The sequence below is a fragment of the Metopolophium dirhodum genome, chromosome 5 (genome assembly GCF_019925205.1).
Source record: "Metopolophium dirhodum isolate CAU chromosome 5, ASM1992520v1, whole genome shotgun sequence".
Classification (NCBI taxonomy): domain Eukaryota; kingdom Metazoa; phylum Arthropoda; class Insecta; order Hemiptera; family Aphididae; genus Metopolophium; species Metopolophium dirhodum.
This window is the reverse complement of record NC_083564.1, coordinates 15946679-15968068: the sequence shown is the minus strand read 5'-3', so window position 1 is coordinate 15968068 and position 21390 is coordinate 15946679. Positions and strand designations below refer to the sequence as shown.

At 43.7% G+C, this 21390-nt stretch overlaps 2 protein-coding genes across 5 annotated transcripts; one reads left to right on the top strand and one right to left on the bottom strand.

Moving 5' to 3' along the window:
• Window positions 1–1495: 1495 nt before the first annotated feature.
• On the bottom strand, window positions 1496–5824 carry LOC132945805 (uncharacterized). 4 transcript variants are annotated; one of them, XM_061015573.1, is made up of 2 exons: window positions 5688–5824; window positions 1496–2946 (listed from the first exon to the last, which is right to left on the bottom strand). In XM_061015573.1, the coding sequence occupies exon 2, from the start codon at window positions 2937–2939 to the stop codon at window positions 2079–2081; it is 861 nt and encodes a 286-aa protein (XP_060871556.1). In that variant the 5' UTR covers window positions 2940–2946; window positions 5688–5824; the 3' UTR covers window positions 1496–2078. The 4 variants fall into 4 exon arrangements, 2 of the variants coding, with proteins under 2 accessions (XP_060871556.1, XP_060871557.1); XM_061015574.1 differs by lacking the exon at window positions 5688–5824 and adding an exon at window positions 3351–3405; XR_009664602.1 differs by lacking the exon at window positions 1496–2946 and adding an exon at window positions 3025–3408 and having other exon boundaries at window positions 5688–5823.
• On the top strand, window positions 5334–7578 carry LOC132945806 (uncharacterized). The gene is made up of 4 exons (XM_061015575.1): window positions 5334–6648; window positions 6887–7009; window positions 7068–7264; window positions 7370–7578. The coding sequence occupies exons 1-4, from the start codon at window positions 6613–6615 to the stop codon at window positions 7524–7526; spliced, it is 513 nt and encodes a 170-aa protein (XP_060871558.1). The 5' UTR covers window positions 5334–6612; the 3' UTR covers window positions 7527–7578.
• The last annotated feature ends 13812 nt before the right edge of the window (window positions 7579–21390 follow it).

The window sequence follows — 21390 nt, the reverse complement described above, 5'->3', positions numbered from 1 at the left end:
CATTTAAGCCAATAATTGAACCATTGAGTACACATACAAAACAAAATGAAATATGGAACACACAGTCAACTGAGCTAGAAAATAAATCAGAAACCTCATGTACTAGTGAAGATGATGATGGTAACGAATTAAATTCACCATTTGAAAATTTTTTAAATAACCGTCCTAAATCAACGCGTTATGATAAATCCTATGGTTTGCATTATGATAAAGATAGTGATTCGTATAAAATAGGAAAACACTCTGCAACTTTTAGTCACGGTAAATTATTGCTGCTTAATAAATATTATAAATTTACACCAGGACTATGGTCTTTATTATGTGAGAAGGAACCAAAAAAAACAACTATAGAAGATATAGAATCTTATTACAATATTTTGAAAACTTCTGGAGTCCATTTAAAAGCAGATGGAAAACCTAGAACCTCGAGGTACCATAAATGGATGACTGTTGTAAAACCGTTGTATGATCGAATGAAAATGGAGGAAAAACAGTTTAACGAAGAAATAGCTAAAATTAATGAGAATACAACTCCTCGAATTAGCTTAAAATCATTTAACAATACTTTACCTTCTACTCCTTTTGGGTTATTTAACGCTAAACGTAGAAAAATAACACAAGAAATTGAACCATTTGATTTTAATCAATCAGCAAGCAGTTTTTCACCTGCAGATCACATGTCTACAGATATGATTAATTTTACTTCATCACCTGATCCTAAGACAGGCAGAGGTTTATATAAAGATGTATTACCTCAAACACAATTAGTTTATTATGACGATCCGAATGAGCTAGTAACTAGATTAAATCTTCTGACATCATCACAAAGTGTTGGTAATACTGGTGTCAATAATGAAATTATATCTATTTTAGAAGAACTGCGTGAGAGAAATATTATAGTATAATGACAACCTTAGAGAGTATAGCTAACGAGCTACATCGACCAGCGAGAAAAATATTTCCTAGACGTAGTGTGGTAACACGGTTTATTGACGACCTCTGGCAAGCTGATTTAATGGATATGCAATCTCATTCTAAAAAAAATTATGGTTTTAAATTCATATTAATTGTTATAGACACATATAGCAAATATGTATTTGTGGAACCGCTGAAAAATAAATCAGGTAAAGAATGTACAAAAGGAATGTTTAATATATTGAAAAAAGCTAAACCAAAATTTTTACAGACAGATAATGGTACAGAATTTTACAATGTCCAATTCCAAGATTTAATGAAAAAAAATAAAATTAAACATTACAGTTCATACAGTGTTATCAAATGTTCAATCGCGGAACGTGTGATTCGAACTCTTAAAAATAATATATATAGACATTTTACTGCAACAGGCACATGGAATTGGTACAATACAATATCAAAAATTACACATAACTATAATAACACAAAACACAGAACAATCAAATGTACACCTAGTGAAGCTCGAATGGATACAAACAGAATTACATTTAACACATATATAATTTCTGAAACATTGTATAAACCAAAATTTAAAGTTAACGATAAAGTACGAATATCTAAGTATAAACATATATTTACTAAAGGATATACACCAAATTGGACAACGGAAATATTTACAGTTTCAAAAGTTTTACAGACAAATCCAGTTACTTATCAACTAAAGGATGAATCAGGCAGTGTAATTTTAGGTGGTTTTTATGAACAGGAAATTAAATTAACTGATTTTCCAAACACCTTTCTCATTGAACGTATTGTAAAAAAAGTTGGGAATAAAATGTTTGTTAAATGGTTAGGTTTTGATTCAAGTCAAAATTCGTGGATAACATCATCAGATATTTTAAAATAATGTTTTTTTTATGTATAATATTTATTTATTTATTTATTTATTTTTTAATAAAATAAAATATCAGTTTTTTTATTAAGTCGAATTAATTATTTCACATGATCTCCTGATCCTAATTAGTCTGTTTTGAAAACTATATATATATCTACAATCGATAAAAACAAAAAGCGTCATCTAGTGGTAAATAAATCAATGAAAATAATAATACTGCTGTATTTTGTTCCGCTAGATAACGCTTTTAAACTGAGTCATTAAGTCATTAATTTTTAGTTTTCTGACTTCTAACGAATCTTGAAAAATTTTTTATATAACAGTAATGTGATGTTTCATCATTATTGAACAGAAAAAGATCGAAATGTTTTTTTCTTTCAGTATTACAAATATACAAAGGAAAAATATGTTTTTTATCATTTAAACTATAAATATTAATTGATACATCGTTTGTACATTCAAATTTTTTCATCTGACTGATTGGTGTTGGAAAATCAATACATTTAAAATCTAAACCACTTTTTGTTTCTAACATTTTAAAATATTTCTTATTCAAATAAGTTTTATTCGATCGATTATCAAACTTAGATAGTATTGAATATTTAAAACATTTAGCATCGTTATTTTTTACATTTATAATTGCTCTTTTATCTTTTATATATTCAGGTAGATCTAGATACGTTCCTCCTCTGAGAGGATTCACTGTATTAATTCTCAATTGTAATACATCTATAATTTTAAGGGACCACCCAGATCCTTTCGCTAAAAACTGGTCTTGTTCAGATAATAATTTATTGAACATTCCATTTAGTAATTTATTGAAATCGGATGAATTACATGCAAGTGTATTAGAAGTTTTGAAAGCTATGTCCCGAACTTCTTGAGTGAGTATTCTTTCGTATACGCTATCCACATGTAAATTAAATTTTATAGATGATTGTAAACATGATTCTTTTAACTTTAAAATTAATTTATCTCTAACATAGTTAAAAAAAAGCGTGTAGTCTATAAAATTTAAAGTATTCTTAATCAAAAATGTTTTTGAACATTTCTTAAATCTCTCGATTTCAAATAAACCTTCATCAGAAGATGACATTCGCTCGTGTTTTGTAACCGTTTTTCTTTTCATTATGAAACTGAAAAAATAGATTAAATAAAAAAAACATAGGTAAAAGCAATCATAATATTGTAAATTTATTATAACATCAACTTCTTTTTTTTAAATCTTATGCAAGCAATTCAGAATATTGTTTTCAAAATATAATAAAAGTATTAATTCTAAATTATTACAAAGAAAAAAAGAATTGGTTAATATAATAAGAAATTACTCAGATTCTAATTCTCTTAACCGATTGTTTAGTTCTGTTAACCGACACTGAATATCTGCTTTACATTCACTTGAATAGTTTTCGAATCTATTATGTTCATTTATCAATTTATTTTTAAAAAATGAATTTTTCTTCATACTATCATTAATTTTTACAAATACTTTTCGAAATGCTTTCCGTTTCTCGATATAATAGCGTTTATTGTCACGCACCTGCTGTTCTGCTGCTAGAATTCTGCTTTTAATTACGTTTATTTCTGGGTTCATGATTCTGAAAATTACATAGAATTTCAAAAACTAACTAATTGATACGTTTTTTAAATCTAAACCACTTTTCCTAACATTTTTATTAAATTAGTTTTATTTGAAAACATTTATCATACCAGCAGATCTTATATACACAATAATAATTATATGATAAAATAATAAATAATAACAAAAAAAAAAAATAATATTTTAATTATTTATTGAAAAACAGAATATTATTCGACATTATCTAATTTACTATATAAATTATTTAGACCTTTTTGAATATTTTTCTCGCATAAATAATTTATATATGTTAAATGTTTAAATTCGTTTATTAAATTCTGTTTTTCTTCAATAAGTCTTTTTCTGGTTTCTTTCAGCACCGCTTTTTGAATTTTTATTTTAATATTTTTAATATTGGAATAGAACATTTTTTCGTCAACATCTTGAGCATGATCATTTTCTTTTTGCTGTTCCAATATTTGAATGATTTGCTCGTGAATTAACGATTTGGCTTCCATGTTTTTTCTTTTTTTTTAAAAAAAAAATCTGGAAAAATTATATAGAATTTGTAAACTATCTGCCAGATAAAAAAAAATAATGCATATTAATGACAATAATTTATTTCCAACATATTTCTATTTTTTATGTTTTTTAACTTTTATATTAAAAATTTGTATGTATTAATCAAAAAAAGAAAATTACATTGAATACCTATATACATAAATATAAACTTATAATATTATTACTAATTATTCATAACAAATTTTTAAAAAAAAATTTTAACCTGATCTAAATCTTTCGCGCTTAGATTCTGCTGTTGTAATAAAATCTAACCTTTTACCGAAACAGTGTTCTCGCTTACGAAAATTCGTAACATATAAATCACTATATTTTTTACATATATCCATTTTTTCTTCTCTTAATAAAACTAATTTTGCGTTTAAATCTTTTATATAAGAAAAATTTGGGTTAGAGTTTGTTCTACTTAAATAAATAATGAATTTCAGGTTTTTAATTTTTTTTTTGAGATCTTTATATTCATATCTTTCTTTAATCTTATTTTCATCAATCATCTTCGTTAAGGTTACAATTTGTTCTCCATAATATTGAATTTGTTCATTACAAAAATCATATGAATGCCAAAAATTCATTATCTGTAATTTTTGACTAAATACATTAGTATAAAATATAAAATATTATATAAATCTAATTATTAAAGCGATTATTTATAAAACAACGAATGTACGTATATACGTATATATAATAATAACTAATTATATTATTCAAAGCTAAATAAAAAAACTTTAAAAATTAGACAATATAGCATTTATATCATAAAAAATAAAATTTTAGTTGCTAGTGAAGCTACGTCACACGATAATAGAAAAAAACGTGATAATTTATATGTTAGTTAATAGTAGATAGGGCGATTGTAACTATCGTAGAGTTCGTACGGTAACATTACGTTGTCACGAAAGCAACTACGTGTTTACTATCAACGTGCGACAGCAGCTTTCGAATAATCTTAACGTAAAAGCAATAAAAAAAAACATTATAGAAAAAATAATTTAAATTTATATATGTGTATAATATACGTTTTAGGATATATTTTATACAGTCATTAAACATTATTGAATATTTTAATATAATAAAAAAAATTTTTTATATTAAAACATTTTACGTAAGATAATATTACACGTGTAATACAACAATCACGTTATCTATAACAAATATTTATAATCAGCTATAGTATTTTAACATTGATAAAAACAAGGTATCGTGCAACAACTACTAGATAACGGTATCTATAGTAATTATCATGAAAGAGATTGACTATTAAAGATTTTTGAGGTTAGGTAATAATTATCAATATTATTGATGAATGATAAGCCCGATGTTCTATCTTATCTATGTAAATCTATGATAGTATGGTACATCAGTTATCTTCTATACTGTAGACGTGGTGTAATTCATTTTAGTATTATTACTCTATGGTGTAATTATAACGTATTATTGTTACTTGATCATAACTTAACAAAAAAAAGAAAACAGCTTATATTATAGTAGTGACTAAAAGTGAGAGTTGAGAAACCGTCTTTCAACTACTTCTATTTTAATGTTTTTATTTTAAATAATCTATGAAAAAAAATCTTTAAGTCTAAACACTCAATACCCATAGTAATATTATAAAACTGTATTATCATTACAACAATAAATTGTTATTATTCTATTTTATTTTTTAAAAAAAAGAAATATGATGTTAAATTAAATAATAACAATAAAAAAAAAAGTACTTACATAGCTTGTAGAAATTGAGGTACTTTTTCTAAGTATGATGGCTGGTCTATTTGTTAGAGTTGTTTTGACAATCTTTTGACTGGCTATTGAAGATGTTTGGTAAACTGCTGGCTGGCTGTTGTTTTGGCGAAGAAGACTGTTCTGCTGCTGGCTGCTCTTGGAACTGCTGTTGCTTGAACTGATGACGATAAGCTAAGAAATTCTGGGTTTTATACCCGAAAATAACCCTCTCTTCTCTCATTAGAATTTTTTGTGATGGATTTAAACATTTCAACTTATTTTACATCCTGTTTTAATATTATAATGGCATTGACATTAAGTAAATGTGAAAACATTTGACTGAGTAGGTTATATTAGCAGCAATTTAGATTCATTTAATATAATTGGTTTTTGAGAATGAATGTATACATTCTAAGCATTGACATTTAGTAAATGTGATAACATTTGGCTGGACAGGTTATGTTAGCAACAATTAAAATTCATATAATGTAATTGGTTTTTGAGAATGAATGTATACATTCTAATTTATTTTAAATCCTGTTTGTAATAATTTAAATTCATGTAATGTAATTTGCTGTTGTATATGAACATGTTTCAGCACCCATCTAAGGTAAGGTTATTGTAGAAATTTATTCAAGGAGGGTATTGACCATGGTAAAAGGTGAATGTCATAAACATTTGGCTGGGATAGGTTATGTTAGCGTCAATTTAAAGTCATGTAATGTGATTTTGCTGTTGTACCTGTATGTTCATGTTTTAGCAGGTTTCTATAATGTAAGGCTATGACCATTTGTATACTTAATTATTGAAGTAGTGGTAAAAATCTGTGTATAAAAGACAGAGGGTATTCTCTAATATTCACCAGTCTTCAAGATTTCATCCCAGGACAAGAAGCTCAGTTCAACAGAAATACTACCAAAATAAAATGTCGTACCGTACAATTGCTTCAACTGATTCAGAGGTTAGTAACTACTTATTAAATATCTTATAACCATAGAAAATTGGAGGCCGGTCGTAACACCACTCAACGCTATGGTTATAATTCTTAAAATAATATTAAATGACTGATTATAACATAGTATATTGGAAGTGCGTCGTAACATTACTCAACGCTTTGGGTATAATTCTTGGGACATAGAAAAAAATATATAATGGAAAAAAACAGTAAAAAATAATATACTATGTTTTATGTTTCACAGAATGAACATTTTAGCGAATCAATTGATATAAGACCGTCTTTTTCAAAAACAAAACCTGGATCAAAACGTTCTGCAGAAAAAACAAGTGTTAAAAAACCTATGAAAAAGAAGCAGAATAAAATGGTAATAAAAATAATATTTTTTCCTAATGATAGCATAAATAATTTATTTTTTTTTATAGAATGCATCATACAGAGATAATATCAGCGAACGCTTGAGATCAGAAGATTTTGATGTTGAAGTATTTAATTCGCTAACATTCAGACAAGGAGATGGCGTTGTGACAATAAAGACGCCTTTTGAAGAAAAAGGAAAGGATCTTTGGGTGCTAAGTCATTATAAGGTTACTAACATCGAGAATGTACCAGTAAAGGACAGGTAAATACATTGGTTTAAATTTAAAAACTATTGCTGAATCTGTTTTTTTTTTTACTGATTTTATTTACTTCTTTTGTTTTTAAATAAAATAATTTGTTGTAATAGATGGAAGTTCAGTGAAGCTACTGTTAGATTGTATACGACCGACGAATCAAAAGATCAAACACTTCATACTGGTCTTAATGAGACAATGCAAATTATATTTGATAAATTACTAACCGATCCAAAGCGTCAAACTATTAAAAGCAAGACGGTTGTTTGATTATTATACGGAAAAATGAGTTTCATTTAATAAAACAAAATATTATTATACATGTATGTTTTTATTTGTTCAATACTCAAAGGTCTTGGAAAACATAAACCTATAAACTATATAGTATGTCTGAGAAAAAAAATTTCTAATTGAAACATTGCTATCAATTCTGTACTATCAAAATTTAATCTACTTATTTACTGAAAACATAAAATTTGAAACTAAAACGCATTAAAACTATTCTTTATGATTAAAGGTAACATGTAATTTAAGAAAAAAAAGCAAGTTTATTATTGAATAAAAAAGTTTTTATTTTTTAAATAAATAATTATTAAACATATTTATATATTTTATATTATTAGATCTTGTAAAATCATATCGGACAATGTGTTAAAATGAAATTGTAATATTTCATATAAAAACGATGTGTCATCGTTCTGTAAATGATTATAATAATTAAAATCATAGTTTTGAATATATTGGTTGGTAAATTCGTTCCTTTGACAAGTGGATGGCAGACCACGGACATCATTTTTAATTAGGTCATATGCAGTGTTGAAAGTTATTTGATAATTTGCTAAACGTTTTTGCTTGTCTACCACATACAAATCAATCAAATTCTGTAATTGACGAAGCCGGTACAAATCTACGTGTGTCAAGGTAATATATTCCTCGTTTAGATGTAGGGTAATTGAACTCTGTTTAACATTAATTGAATATGAAAAGGAATCGGTAATCTTTACACGCCTCACCCTGGTATTTAGGTTATTAATAATTGAATTGTAATTAGATTCAGACATCAGTGTGAACCATTCTTCTAAACTTAATGTAATAATTTTCTTTGAAAGTTTACATTCTAATAATAAAATAATTGAAATCTGCTTATTAATTAGTAATCCAACTGTAATACTTTTCTTGTTAAAAGCTCGGATGTCGAATGTAGACTTACAGACAATTATTGGTGGACTCATAATGAAGTTTTTTTTTGCTAAAAAAGTACACAATAAAAAGTAGGATATAACTGTTAGGAGTTATACATTGGACTGTTAGTTTTTTCCTTTGCAGTCATATTATATACTAAAAACTCGGATAAAAAAAAAATGCAAAAAATGTGAACGTACAGTTAGCGAATTAGTGCATACTAGAGAGGGAATTTACATATACTTACTAACCTGATACCTGAAAAACATTTTAAATTATTATATACGCACTAACCCGCTAGGCTATACGTCCACAAGATATTAAATCGAATAATAAAACATTTAAGATAAAACATTCAATTTTTTTTTATTTTTTTTTTTTATTCAATACAGCAAATATTATAAACAGTATATTATATAAAAAAAACATGATTTAACAAATGGTGTCGTACGAACCGGTTTCACAATTACAAATAACTTCGGTTTTACAATATTTACTTAAGACTTTTTGAACAAACTGATTACCTTTCATTAATAATACATATAAACATTTTGGTGAGAATCGGGTATGTTCTATAAAACAATTATCATCGATTTCAAAACTATGTAGAATTACTCCACACCAATGACATTGAACTGCGTCATCGAGATTGATATAGTAAAATCCGCATTCTGAGAGCTTGTACTTATTCTGACCGGTATTTGGAGGAAAACTTTTAAAAGATCGTAACCTAGATACAAATGCAGAGAATTCTGGATACGCTGGCGTTGAATTGAATCGTATTTGATCGACCAATGACTGGACATCGTTTGCGCATTTTTGAAAATTCATTTTTGAAGAAATTAAATAACTTATACAATTTAATAAAACTTTGAGAAAATAAAGAAAAATGAGACACGACTTGAGTGAACGATGGATCATTAGTAACTGAATATGAAAAAAATAATCAGCAATCAGCTTAAAATTATTGTAAATAATAAATAATGTTTTTATCATTATTAAAAAAATCAGTGTAACCAACATGAGTAAAAATGAAATACAGCACATTTTTTCGAGGTAAAATTTACTAACAATCAGTGTGAAATGTGTTACACGGTAAATCTGAGTGCTCCAAGGGGGACATTCCCCCTTGAAAAAAAATTTTTACCGTGGAAAAGCTGGCTGTGAACATACAAATATATACTACTAACGTCGGACGCCTCCACTGACATGGAGCTTACCCCAGCGCACTGGGACATTCTGGCAAGTAGAACAGCTGCGGCCAACCGTCAAAAGCGTCCACCGAAACCATCCGCCCACCTTCCCCCCCCAGACACCGAGGCCGACACCGGCATGGAGACCGAGGCTGAAGACTGGTCCAGGGTCGTTGGAAGGCGTTCAAGAAGACCGAAAGGTTAGGTTAGGTTAGGTTAGGTTAGGTTAGGTTGGTCGGCAGAGTCCTACCCCCACCTCCACGTGGTGCCGACTGGAAACGGAATTCCGGTTCCGGCCAACGGGGGAGGCACAGAAGGCAAACTGTATAAAACCGAACACCGGCGGGTCAACACCAGCGACCAGAGAGGGCCAACATCGCCCTCCAACCACCGACAACAGACCGAAGGCTCGATGCGAAGACAACCGGGAAGGTTAGACGGGGACCCAGGGGCTAGTAAACTCAGCGCCCCAGTATCATCATCCGAAACTGCCCTGACCTAACCAGCGGAGGTTTGCGCCGGGGCATTAGTAGGACGCCCGCAGCACGATTCGTCACCGTCCGGGCGATCGCGATTGATGAGAAAGGGCGCTAGTCAGAACGCCTCAAGAAACCGCCGACCGGTCAGTCGACGCACCGAGCAGCACGCAGCATACCAGACACGGAGGAAACAGAAGGAAAACTGTATAAAACCGAACACCGGCGGGTCAACACCAGCGACCAGGGAGGGCCAACATCGCCCTCCAACCACCGACAACAACACAGGCCGAAGGCTCGAAGCACAGACGACCGGGAAGGTTAGACGGGGACCCAGGGGTTAGTAAACTCAGCGCCCCAGTATCATCATCCGAAACTGCCCTGACCTAACCAGCGGAGGTTTGCGCCGGGGCATTAGTAGGACGCCCGCAGCACGATTCGTCACCGTCCGGGCGATCGCGATTGATGAGAAAGGGCGCTAGTCAGAACGCCTCAAGAAACCGCCGACCGGTCAGTCTACGCACCGAGCAGCACGAAGATCTACGAACGGAGGAAACAGAAGGAAAACTGACCAAACCGTCACCGGTGAGACGCGAACTCCAAAACAAATGAAGGAGAACGGCAACGCACGAGACCCGAGGCCGACTGGCTAACAAGCCGGGCCGGGAAGACAACGAACGAGACTTCAAGACTGGCGGGCAGCAAAGCCGGGTCGAGAAGTCTACCAAAGCAACCAGCGGGCCTTAAGCCAACAATGTCATTTCTTAATAAAATGTTAAAAATTAACTTTAATGTGCGCCCACTAAGGGACAAAAAACAAAAGGTGTGTTATTAAATTCATATAATGTTACATTATTAATTTCAATAAACGATGGCGGCGTCGCGGAAGTAATGCGAAAGCAATTCCCGCGACGTCGTCGGTTCAAACAGGAAAAAAAAAAAAAAAAAAAAAAAAGGTTAGGTTAGGTTAGGTTAGGTTAGGTTAGGTTAGGTTTTCAGTCGAGACGTGTCTGCCGTCCAGTCGAGACGTGTCTGCCGTTCAGTCGAGACGTGTCTGCCGTTCAGTCGAGACGTGTCTGCCGTTCAGTCGAGACGTGTCTGCCGTTCAAGTCGAGACGTGTCTGCCGTTCAGTCGAGACGTGTCTGCCGTTCAGTCGAGACGTGTCTGCCGTTCAGTCGAGACGTGTCTGCCGTTCAGTCGAGACGTGTCTGCCGTTTAGTCGAGACGTGTCTGCCGTTCAGTCGAGACGTGTCTGCCGTTCAGTGAGGACGTACTCCGCAGCAGGTCGCTCCGTTATCGCAGCTTACCCTTCTCCGCGTACGCTCCACGTATCCAACACGCACTAGTCACGTGTTTACACGCTTCGTAGCGCCCGCTACCGCTCGCGTTTTTCCGCGGCACCCCGTTTTGTTGGTTTTCCTCGGATATCTCGGCCGGAAGTGGTCTGAGAGCTTCGGGAAAAAAGTTTTGCCCCCTCGACGATTCTCTAGCAGCTCTAGAGGACGCCGACCAGGCCCCGCAAACCCGGACCCCCTATCCCCCCCAGGGGCTGAGATAGAGGCGTTCCAAAACCGCGGTCTCCGGACTCGACGCAAGCGCTGCTAGCGGAACCCCGCTTTTTCGTGGTTTTTCCTCGATATCTCGGCCGGAAGTGGTCTGAGAGGTTCGGGAAAAAAGTTTTGCCCCCTTGACGTAACCCTAGCAGTTCTAGACGACGCCGACCAGACCCCGCAAACCCGGACCCCCTATCCCCCCCAGGGGCGGAGATAGAGGTACCCCCAAATCGCGGTCTCTGGACTTTGTAGAAAACAAAGGAGCGAAGCCGTTTCCTCCACAAGGCGCCCGGGGCCTGGCCCCAGGTGACATGCCGAACCCCCCCTCCATTATGGAGATAGACCTTACCGACCCGACCCCGTCATCGGGGTCCAGCCGCTCGACCTTAAGCGCTTCGGAAGCATTTGACTTGGTCACCAATGCTCTGATCGAACCGACGACTAAAAAACAAAAGGTGGCGGACGACCGCCAGACCAGCCACGCATCGGCGCAGACACCCTGTAGCAGCGACTGGAGTGTCAGGCTGAGGGAGAAGTTGAACAAGGCCAGGTCCACCCTGAAGGCAGTCGCCGCTGACACAAAGAAACTAATGCAGAGGACCTCGGACCCAGACCTGCGTAACCACATCGAAAAAATCCTGAACCGCACCAGCGACGCCTACAGCACGGTCGACTCCCTGCTGGAGAAGAACGGCGACGTTGCGGACCTGCCCGGACCCACCACCGGAAAGTCCACGTCGGACGCCTCCACTGACATGGAGCTCACCCCAGCGCACTGGGAGAGTCTTGCAAGGAGAACAGCTGCGGCCAACCGTCAAAAGCGTCCACCGAATCCATCCGCCCACCTTCCCCCCCCGGACACCGAGGCCGACACCGGCATGGAGACCGAGGCCGAAGACTGGTCCAGGGTCGTTGGTAGGCGTTCAAGAAGACCGAAAACAACGACGGCTGCGGCCAACCGTCCTCCGGCCGCACCACCGCAGCCGTCGGGGTTTTCGAAGAAGGCCCCAGCCATCCTCGTCAGAAACGCCGAGGGTAAGAGTTTCCGCGACACGGTGCTGGCGGTCCGCAACTGTGGACTATCTAGGGAGGAACTCGGGGCCAGCATCACGATGAGGCAGACGCGAGACGGCAGCTTACTTTTGGAGCTTCCAAAGGGGGCGAGCTCCACCACCGCGGCTAGGAACCTAGTGTCGGCCATGTCGGATAGGCTCGGTCAAGCCATCGGCAAGGTCCACCAGCTCGGTATACAGGTGGAGGTTGAAGTCCTGGACATCGACGCTGCGGCCACAGGCCAGGAGGTGCTGGAGGCCCTCCGCAACGCCATCCCAGGGCAGGACGACCCGACGTCGAAGGTCGACCGTGACGCCATCAGCGACGTCCGAATATGGGGCACCCGATCCGGCCAACAGATCGCCACGGCCAAAATGCCCAAGCACCTGGCCTCCGCCATCACCAGGGTCCCGATCGGGTGGACCATGTGTCGAGTGCGCCCTAGGACCCTCGCCCCGACCAGATGCTTCCGCTGCCACGCGTTCGGCCACAATACCCGGGATTGCAAGGCTGCCGACAGAACCGGGGCATGCTGGAGGTGTGGCGTCATCGGGCACGCCATGAAGGACTGCGTCGAAGCCGACGACCGCTGCGTAGCCTGCGAGTCTGCTGGACTCCCGAAGGTTCCGCACAAACCGGGCTCGGGCGCCTGCGCCGCGAGAAAGATGTCGGCAGGTCACAAAGCAGGCCAATGATCAAATTCCTACAGATCAATTTAAACGTGAATTGGGCAGCGGAGCAGCTGATGGCACAAACGGCGGACGAAGAGAGAGCGGACGTGCTCCTAGTCTCCGAACCAGCGACCCACTACGGTCAGGAGGACAGGTGGTGCTTCAGCTCCGACCGTAAGGCTGCCGTGGGCATCTCCCGCCACTCCACCCTCAGTTGCAATCTCCGCGGCTCCGGGAACGGGTTCGCCTGGATGGTCCTCCAAGACGTCACCGTCTTCAGCTGCTATTTCCGCCCGGGCGCTACGATGCCTGAATTCAACGCTGCGCTGGGCGATCTGGAAGACGCCATCAGAGCCAGGGGCAACTCGTCCGTCATCGTGGCCGGGGACTTCAACGCCTGGCACAGCGAGTGGGGCTCCAGAGCGAGCAACCCCAGGGGTACGGCGCTCTCCGACCTCGCCTCCAGTCTTGGGCTCCTACTGGCCAACTCGGGTACAGCCCCCACGTTCAGGCGCGGTGCAGCCACCTCGATCATCGACATCACCTTTTACAGAGGCGTAGCCCTGTCGGACTGGACGGTGTCCGAAGCCGAGTCTCTGAGCGACCACAACTACGTGCTCTTCCAAACAGCGAGTCCTGACCAGGACCAAGCGCGGTTGGAGCCGCAAGTCGACACACACCGAGGCTGGACTGTGAAGAAGCTGGACGCAGACGCCCTGAGCCTCCACCTGGCGTCCACGCGCCTGAGTCCCGTACTGGGGCTGACAGGCGTGGAGAAGGCCCTCGCGGCGGCGGACAAAATCGAAGACTTCCTCCTCGGCGCCTGCGACGCTAGCATGCCGAAGAAGAGGCCCGGCCCCGCAGGCAGGCGTCCCGTCTACTGGTGGAGCGACGAGATTGCCGAACTACGCCGATCGGCTCTGGCACTTCGAAGACGGTACCAGGCATGCCTCAGGCGCGCCGGCCACCCGGGCGTTCAGGAAGCCAGGTGCAGCTACTCCGCGGCCAAGAAAGTTCTGAGGATCGCGATCCGCACCGCCAAGTCAAAGGCCTGGGCTGATCTCTGCTCACTTGTGGACAAGGATCCCTGGGGAAGACCGTACCGGCTGGTGATGAAGAAGTTTGGCACCCGCGACCCCGCAGCCGATTCCAGGGGTAGAGAGGCCCAGATAGCGGACTCCCTGTTCCCGGCGGCTCCCGCCACGGACTGGAGCCTGGAGCCTTCGTCGGTCGTCTGTGACCTGTTCGGCATGTTCGACCCCGAAACCGGCGTACCCGAATTCGAGAGGAGCGTCCCCGAGTTCACGGCTGAGGAACTCCGAGCGGCTGCCCGCAGACTCTCGCCAGGAAAGGCTCCCGGACCATCAGGCGTCCCGAACGAGATCTTGAGGGCCCTCGTCACCACGCAGACTCATGCAGTACTTAGGACAATGAACGACTGCCTAGGCGCCCTCACATTTCCACCACGCTGGAAAAGGGCCCGCCTCGTGCTGTTAAGGAAAGGTGCCGACAAGCCCCCGGATGCCCCATCGAGCTACAGGCCGATATGTATGCTAGACTCGACCGGAAAACTGCTAGAACGACTCCTCCTCAAACGCCTGGAGACGCACCTGGACGAGCACGGAGGCTGCAGGAGAGCGCCCAACCAGTTTGGTTTCCGCAAGGGCATCAGCACCGAGTCTGCGGTCAACAGCGTCCTGAGCATGGCAGCCCAGGCAGCCACCACCCCCCGGAAGAAGAGCCTGTGCGTCCTGGTCACCCTGGACGTGAAGAACGCTTTCAATTCCTTGAGGTGGCCAGTGATCGACGCAGCGCTCAGACGTGTGCGGACGCCTGAGTACCTGGTGGAGATGCTGAGGTCATGGCTGTCCGACAGGACGCTGTTGACCGGAGCCGAGAGGTCATCAAGGACAGTGTCGTGCGGCGTACCACAGGGATCCGTGCTCGGGCCGGCTCTGTGGAACGTCGCCTACAGCTCCTTGCTGACAATGGAGGTGCCCACGGGGGTCCAACTCGTCGGGTTTGCTGACGACCTGGCAGTCGTCGGAACGGCCGTGACGGGCGAGCGGTTGGAGGACCTAGTCAACCCCGTCCTCGCGAAAATCGATGAGTGGATGTTGCGTCACGGGTTGGAGCTGGCTCATCAGAAAACCGAAGCGGTCATCCTGTCAAGGAGACGGGCGTTCGTCCCCCCGAGGCTATCGATCGGCGGTCACCCGATCACGCTGTACGGGAAGATCAGATACCTCGGCGTGATCCTGGACAAGAACTTGACCTTCGCGGCCCACGTAGACACGGTGACGAAGAAAGCTTCGCGCACGGCAGCCGCGCTGTCCAGGCTGATGCCGAACATCGGCGGTCCCTGCGGATGGAAGCGGAAGCTTCTCGGCACAGTGGTGGACAGCCAGCTGCTGTACGCCGCACCCACGTGGATCGGCAAAGCAACCGTCGCGGCCAGGACCAGAGCTAATCTGATCCGCCCGCAGAGAGCGGTCGCGTTGAGGACCATCCGCGCCTACCGCACAGTGTCAGACGAAGCCGCCCTGGTACTGGCCTCGACGGTTCCCGCGGACCTACTCGGCCTCGAGAGAAAGAGAATCCAGTCTCGCCTCGCCACCGAGCCGGCTCCCGGGGCGCTACGACCGTCCAAAGCGTCCGTGAGAAGAGAGGAAAGGGCCCGAACAATCGAGGCATGGCAACAGAGATGGGAGACCACCAGGAAGGCGTCCTGGACCAGACGGTGCATCCCATCGGTGGGACGTTGGCTCGGAAGAACGGTCCCGCTAGTGCCTCTGACGTACCACATGTCACAGGCACTGTCGGGACACGGCTGTTTTCAGTATTATTTGCACAGGCGAGCCAGGGCCACCAGCCCCATTTGTCTCCAGTGCTTGAGCCACGAGGACACCGCGGAGCACACCCTCACTGAGTGCCCCTACTGGAGCACGTTCCGGGTCCCCCTGGCCACTCAGCTGGGCCGCAGTCCAACCGCAGCCGACATCGGTGACATCGTGTGCGGTCCCCCCTTCGACCAGCTCCCGGCAGACCAAGCAGAGAAGCTGGCGATCCTGACGAACGCGGAGGAAACGTTCCGCCTGTTTTACCGGATGGTCGAAGAAATCATGTCAGCGAAGGAGGACGAGGAGAGAGCCCGCCAAGCCGCAGAACCAGCTGATGGAGTGGACGTATAACCCGTCGTTTTATATAAAAAAAAATTAGTTAAGTTAAATTCTTTGTAGCTGAAGGCAACTTTGGGAGAGTAGAGTCTCCCCATTTGTAATCCATACCACCTATGTATTGTTGTTTGTGACAGGCAGCGAGTGAGAGATTAGCTCACCGCTACTGACTTAAGTTTGTTATTGTGATTGTGATCAATAAACGATGGGGTCCGGAGGGGAAGTAATGCTCACGCGGTTCCTCCTCCGGTCCTCGATTTAACCGGAAAAAAAAAAAAAAAAAAAGGTTAGGTTAGGTTAGGTTAGGTTAGGTTAGGTTAAGTTCAGCGGTGGCTGTCGTGGTGATCGGACGTGTCTCTGTGTCGCTCCCGCGGAAACTTTGTTTTCTGACCGAAATAGTTGTCCGTTTTTTACGCGCTAGGTGCTGTTTGAAGCGCCACACCATTCTGCGTCGACCCATCCAAACCGCGTCGAAATCGGTTGCGATCCCAGCGAGAAACCCAGTTTCTCCCGCTCTAGGGCGTTGCTGGCTACTGTGCTACGCACAATTCCGTAAGTCGATAAAAAGTGCGCGTTCGGGCCGGTGTCGGTGTTGAGTCGGCCTGATTAAAACACACCGCACCCTCCCGAAGGGTTCGGTGCATCGCGCACCCCCCCTCGGACCCCTAGGCGCCGTGAAATCAAGGGAGTCAAGATCCAGCGCCGCCGTGACCTTTGCGGCTGAAATACCTGTGGCATGTTCGCGCGTAGTGGCCCAAAAGGTGCGTCAAGAGGAGACAGATTCGGGGACACCCTGTCCGACGAGGTCCGACAAATATCGGGTGAGTGATCGTTAGTTTTACCTCATCCCTATAGCAGTACACGGCCGCCCAAAACCACCTGCGCGAAAACGGTTAATCCAAGAAACAGCTGATCAACAGCTGTTTCCGCGTAGGGAAGAACTGCCCCCGCGTGATAAGGCGACGGGGAACACCTAGTGCCGTGTGACGAACTGTCTGTGAACAAGCGACGGCGCAACTTGTCACCCGGCGGGAAATTCAAAATTCCTCCACCACGGAGGAAAGCTGTAACACAGGTTCTAATACCCGCAGAAGATCGGGGCATAGTACAAAGTAGTTTTTTAGGGGTACTGCGTGGATTCCCCCCACCAGGAACGAAATCCTCAAACCCCCCCTTCCACTTTTTTGGTCGTGATAGGGACAGTAAAAAAGGATAGGGACAGTGAATAAGGATAGGGACAGTGAGCAAGCTAGTGCAGGCACCGATACCTCCGGATTGGGTGCACCTACATCTGCTCTCTGGATAGGTGACGCAGGGGAAGTGGTAGCAGCAAAGGGGGCAAGGGTCGCCGGACCTCCCCCTTGCCATGAGCAACCCCAACGGCGCGGTCGCCGTGGCGACTTCAGGGAGTCAATCTAACCACGGTGTTGATCCATACACGGCGATGAAAGTACTCCGCTCGGTGCTACACACCCATGATGGCGGGTTCAAGATGCTGTGGCAGAAAGCTGATGCTTTAACTCCGGCAATCGACAAGCTGCGCAGTGAGACCGCTAAGGAGGCGATCGCTGGGCTCTTAGATGTGATTGCAGGCCTCAAAGAGAGCCGCGATAAAGTCAATAGAGCGTTCAATCAGGCTTGGGAATCAGTTGCGGCGGAGAAAGCCGGACGCGATACCACTTCACCGAAGACCGCTTCCGCAGATGCTGGGACCCAGTCTCCTTGCTGGTGGGACATCGGTGGTGCGCCAGCCCAGCAAACAACCGGGGGGGAAGCCAGTTCATCAACAGCCGCACCACACTCTTGGACTGAGGTGGTGAAGAAGGGGAGGAAACAGAAACCTCCCCCGGCATCAGCAACGACAGACAAACCTGTCAAACCGAAGCCCGTGCAGCAAAGAACCAGGAAGCGCCCGTCGGCGATTCTCGTATCCGTCGGGGATGATGATTTCCCGGAGTTGGCAAGAAAAATTCGCGGCGGGGTGAGCTCTGATGTGATAGGTGACAGCGTGGTGGGTATGCGGCAGGCCAAGTCTGGTGGCCTGCTTATCGAGGTCCGCGGTGACCGGACACAAGTTGAAGCTGTTCGCGCCGAAGTGGCGAAGTCTGCGGGGTCGGATATCGAGGTGCGTACCCTTCAACAGAGAGTTCTGCTTGAAGTTCGTGACCTCGACCAGTGGGCCAGTTCCGGCGAAGTCCTTGACGCGGTGTGCAGCACCACCGGTGTTGGCCAGGAGGTCGCGAAGGTGGTTAGCCTTAGAAAGAGGTTCGGGGACTCCCAGATGGCGCTGGTATCGCTGCCGCTGGATGAATCGCGCGGGTTGGTCAGCTCCGGCCGACTGCGGGTCGGGATGGTGAGCTGCAGGGTGAGATTGGCGGAACCAAAAGTTAGGTGCTTTCACTGCTTAGCTTACGGTCACACATCGAGCAAGTGTGATGGTCCAGATAGGACCGCGTGCTGCAGGCGTTGTGGGGAAGCTGGCCACAGGGCGGCCAGTTGCAGCGCTTCTGACCAGGCTGTGAGCACCTTTGCTAAGGTGGTTAATGCGGCAAAAGTCACGCAGTCATGATGGGTACAAGAACAGGCGATCCTCCACGTGCTGTCATCTCGGATGGGACTGGCGTTATCCAGATAAATTTAAACCATTGTTGGGCTGCCCAGCAGCTGCTTCTCCAGACTATGGCTGAACGGAACTCCGCTATTGCAATTATAAGTGATTACTACAGGTCAATGGGAGACAATGAACGGTGGATCAATAGCGTCGACGGCAAGTCCGCAATCTACGTAACGGGCAACCCACGCCCGCTCATCATGGACCGCGGTGCTGGCATTGGCTTTGCTTGGGCGAGGGTGAACAACAATATTTTTTATAGTTGTTACTGCAGTCCTAACTGCACTATTGGTGAATTTGACTCCTTTCTGGATGGCCTGGAGACGTCTATACGATTACAATCGAACGGGCAGGTAAACCTTATTGTGGCTGGCGACTTCAATGCCCACTCCGCCAGTTGGGGATCGGCAACTGATGACGCGAGGGGCTCACTGCTCTCTGATATGGCTTCGTCCCTAAACATGGCCGTCTGCAATAGAGGCTCATCTCCGACATATGCACGGGCAAATGCAGCATCGGTAATCGACGTCACCTGGACTAGGCCCCTACCTGGCAATCACCCACTGATTATAAATTGGACAGTGCTGGAAGATGCATACTCAGCCAGCGACCATGCATACATCTCGTACACCGTGACTGCACAATCCAGACTGCTTGCTGATGATCCTTCCAGTCATTCCGGAGCTCCGGCTCCAGGTTGGTCAGTTAGGAAGCTCAATCCTGCTCTGATGAATATATACTGGGACCTGGTAGGCGCTCCTCTCGCGCTGTCGGTAAATGCATCAGCAGAGACTCACGCTGATCGTCTCTGTGAATTCTTAACGAAGTCGTGTGACGCTACAATGCCAAGGAGGGCTGTATTTACGGGGAAGCGTTCGGCGTACTGGTGGAATAACGAAATAGCGGAGCTTCGAAAGGTCGCCACTGCTGCCCGCAGGACTTATCAGCGGGCTGGTCGCCGATCGTCTACGTCTCCTCGAGAACAGGAGCGAGAGTTATACCAAAGAGCGAGACTAGACCTAAAGCACGCCATAAAGAAGGCACAGGCGGAAAGCTGGCGCGAGCTGTGTCTGTCTGTGGAAAATGATCCATGGGGCGTCCCATACAAACTGGTAACTAAAAGACTCGGCAGTCGTGCCCCGGACTTGAACCACGACTTGGTGGTCAGTGTGGCCCAGGGACTGTTCCCGTTGTCTCCTTACACCGATTGGGCTCGGATCCCAAATGTTTCCCAGCAGCCGACGGAAATACTGGATTTATCATTGACGCTCGACAACGGCCATCTGGCACCACCCATTACTGCTCAAGAAATAAGCACCGCCGTCGCCAGGCTACCGTCAGGTAAGGCGCCGGGTCCGGATCATGTCCCTAACGAAGTCATTAGAGTGGCCTATAGCAGGTTTCCAGAGCAATTTATAACTTGCTACAACGCGTGTCTTTCCAACGGGGTCTTCCCATCAAGGTGGAAATGCGCAAAGCTGGTGTTATTGTACAAGGGCCAGGGTAAAGCGCGTGATCTCCCCTCGAGTTACAGACCGATTAGCTTGTTAGACGGAGCTGGTAAAGTTTTTGAGCGCGTTCTGCTCAACAGGCTAGAGACTCACATCGCTAGGGTAGGTGCCCTCAGCGACTCTCAGTATGGGTTCAGGAGGTTGAAGTCTACCATGTGTGCCATCGAAGACGTCCTCAATGCAGCCGAGTCAGCCAAACGCGGTCCAGTTCAGGACAGGGATCTGTGCGTTCTTGTCTCCTTGGATGTCAGGAACGCCTTCAATTCGGCGCCCTGGAGGCTCATTGATGAGGCGTTGCGGAGATCATCCGTCCCGTACTACCTGGTGAAAGTCCTGAGGTCGTACATGGAGAATAGGAACCTCATAATCAGTGACGACATGACGATACCTGTTACATGCGGCGTTCCACAGGGTTCGGTCCTGGGTCCGACTCTGTGGAACTTATTCTATGATGCAGTATTGCGGCTGCCGGTTCGCAAGGGCGTAAGGCTGGTGGCTTTTGCTGATGATGTGGCGGTGGTGGCGGTAGCTCATAATGCTGAGCTGGTTGAGCAACTAGTCAATCCAACTTTAGCTGATATTGTCGAGTGGATGACCGCCAATGGTCTCAGCCTCGCCCCGGAAAAATCTGAGTGCGTGGTTCTTACAAATAAGAACGCCTATCGCGCTCCCGTATTGTATGTTCAAGGCTGCCAGATCCCCATCCA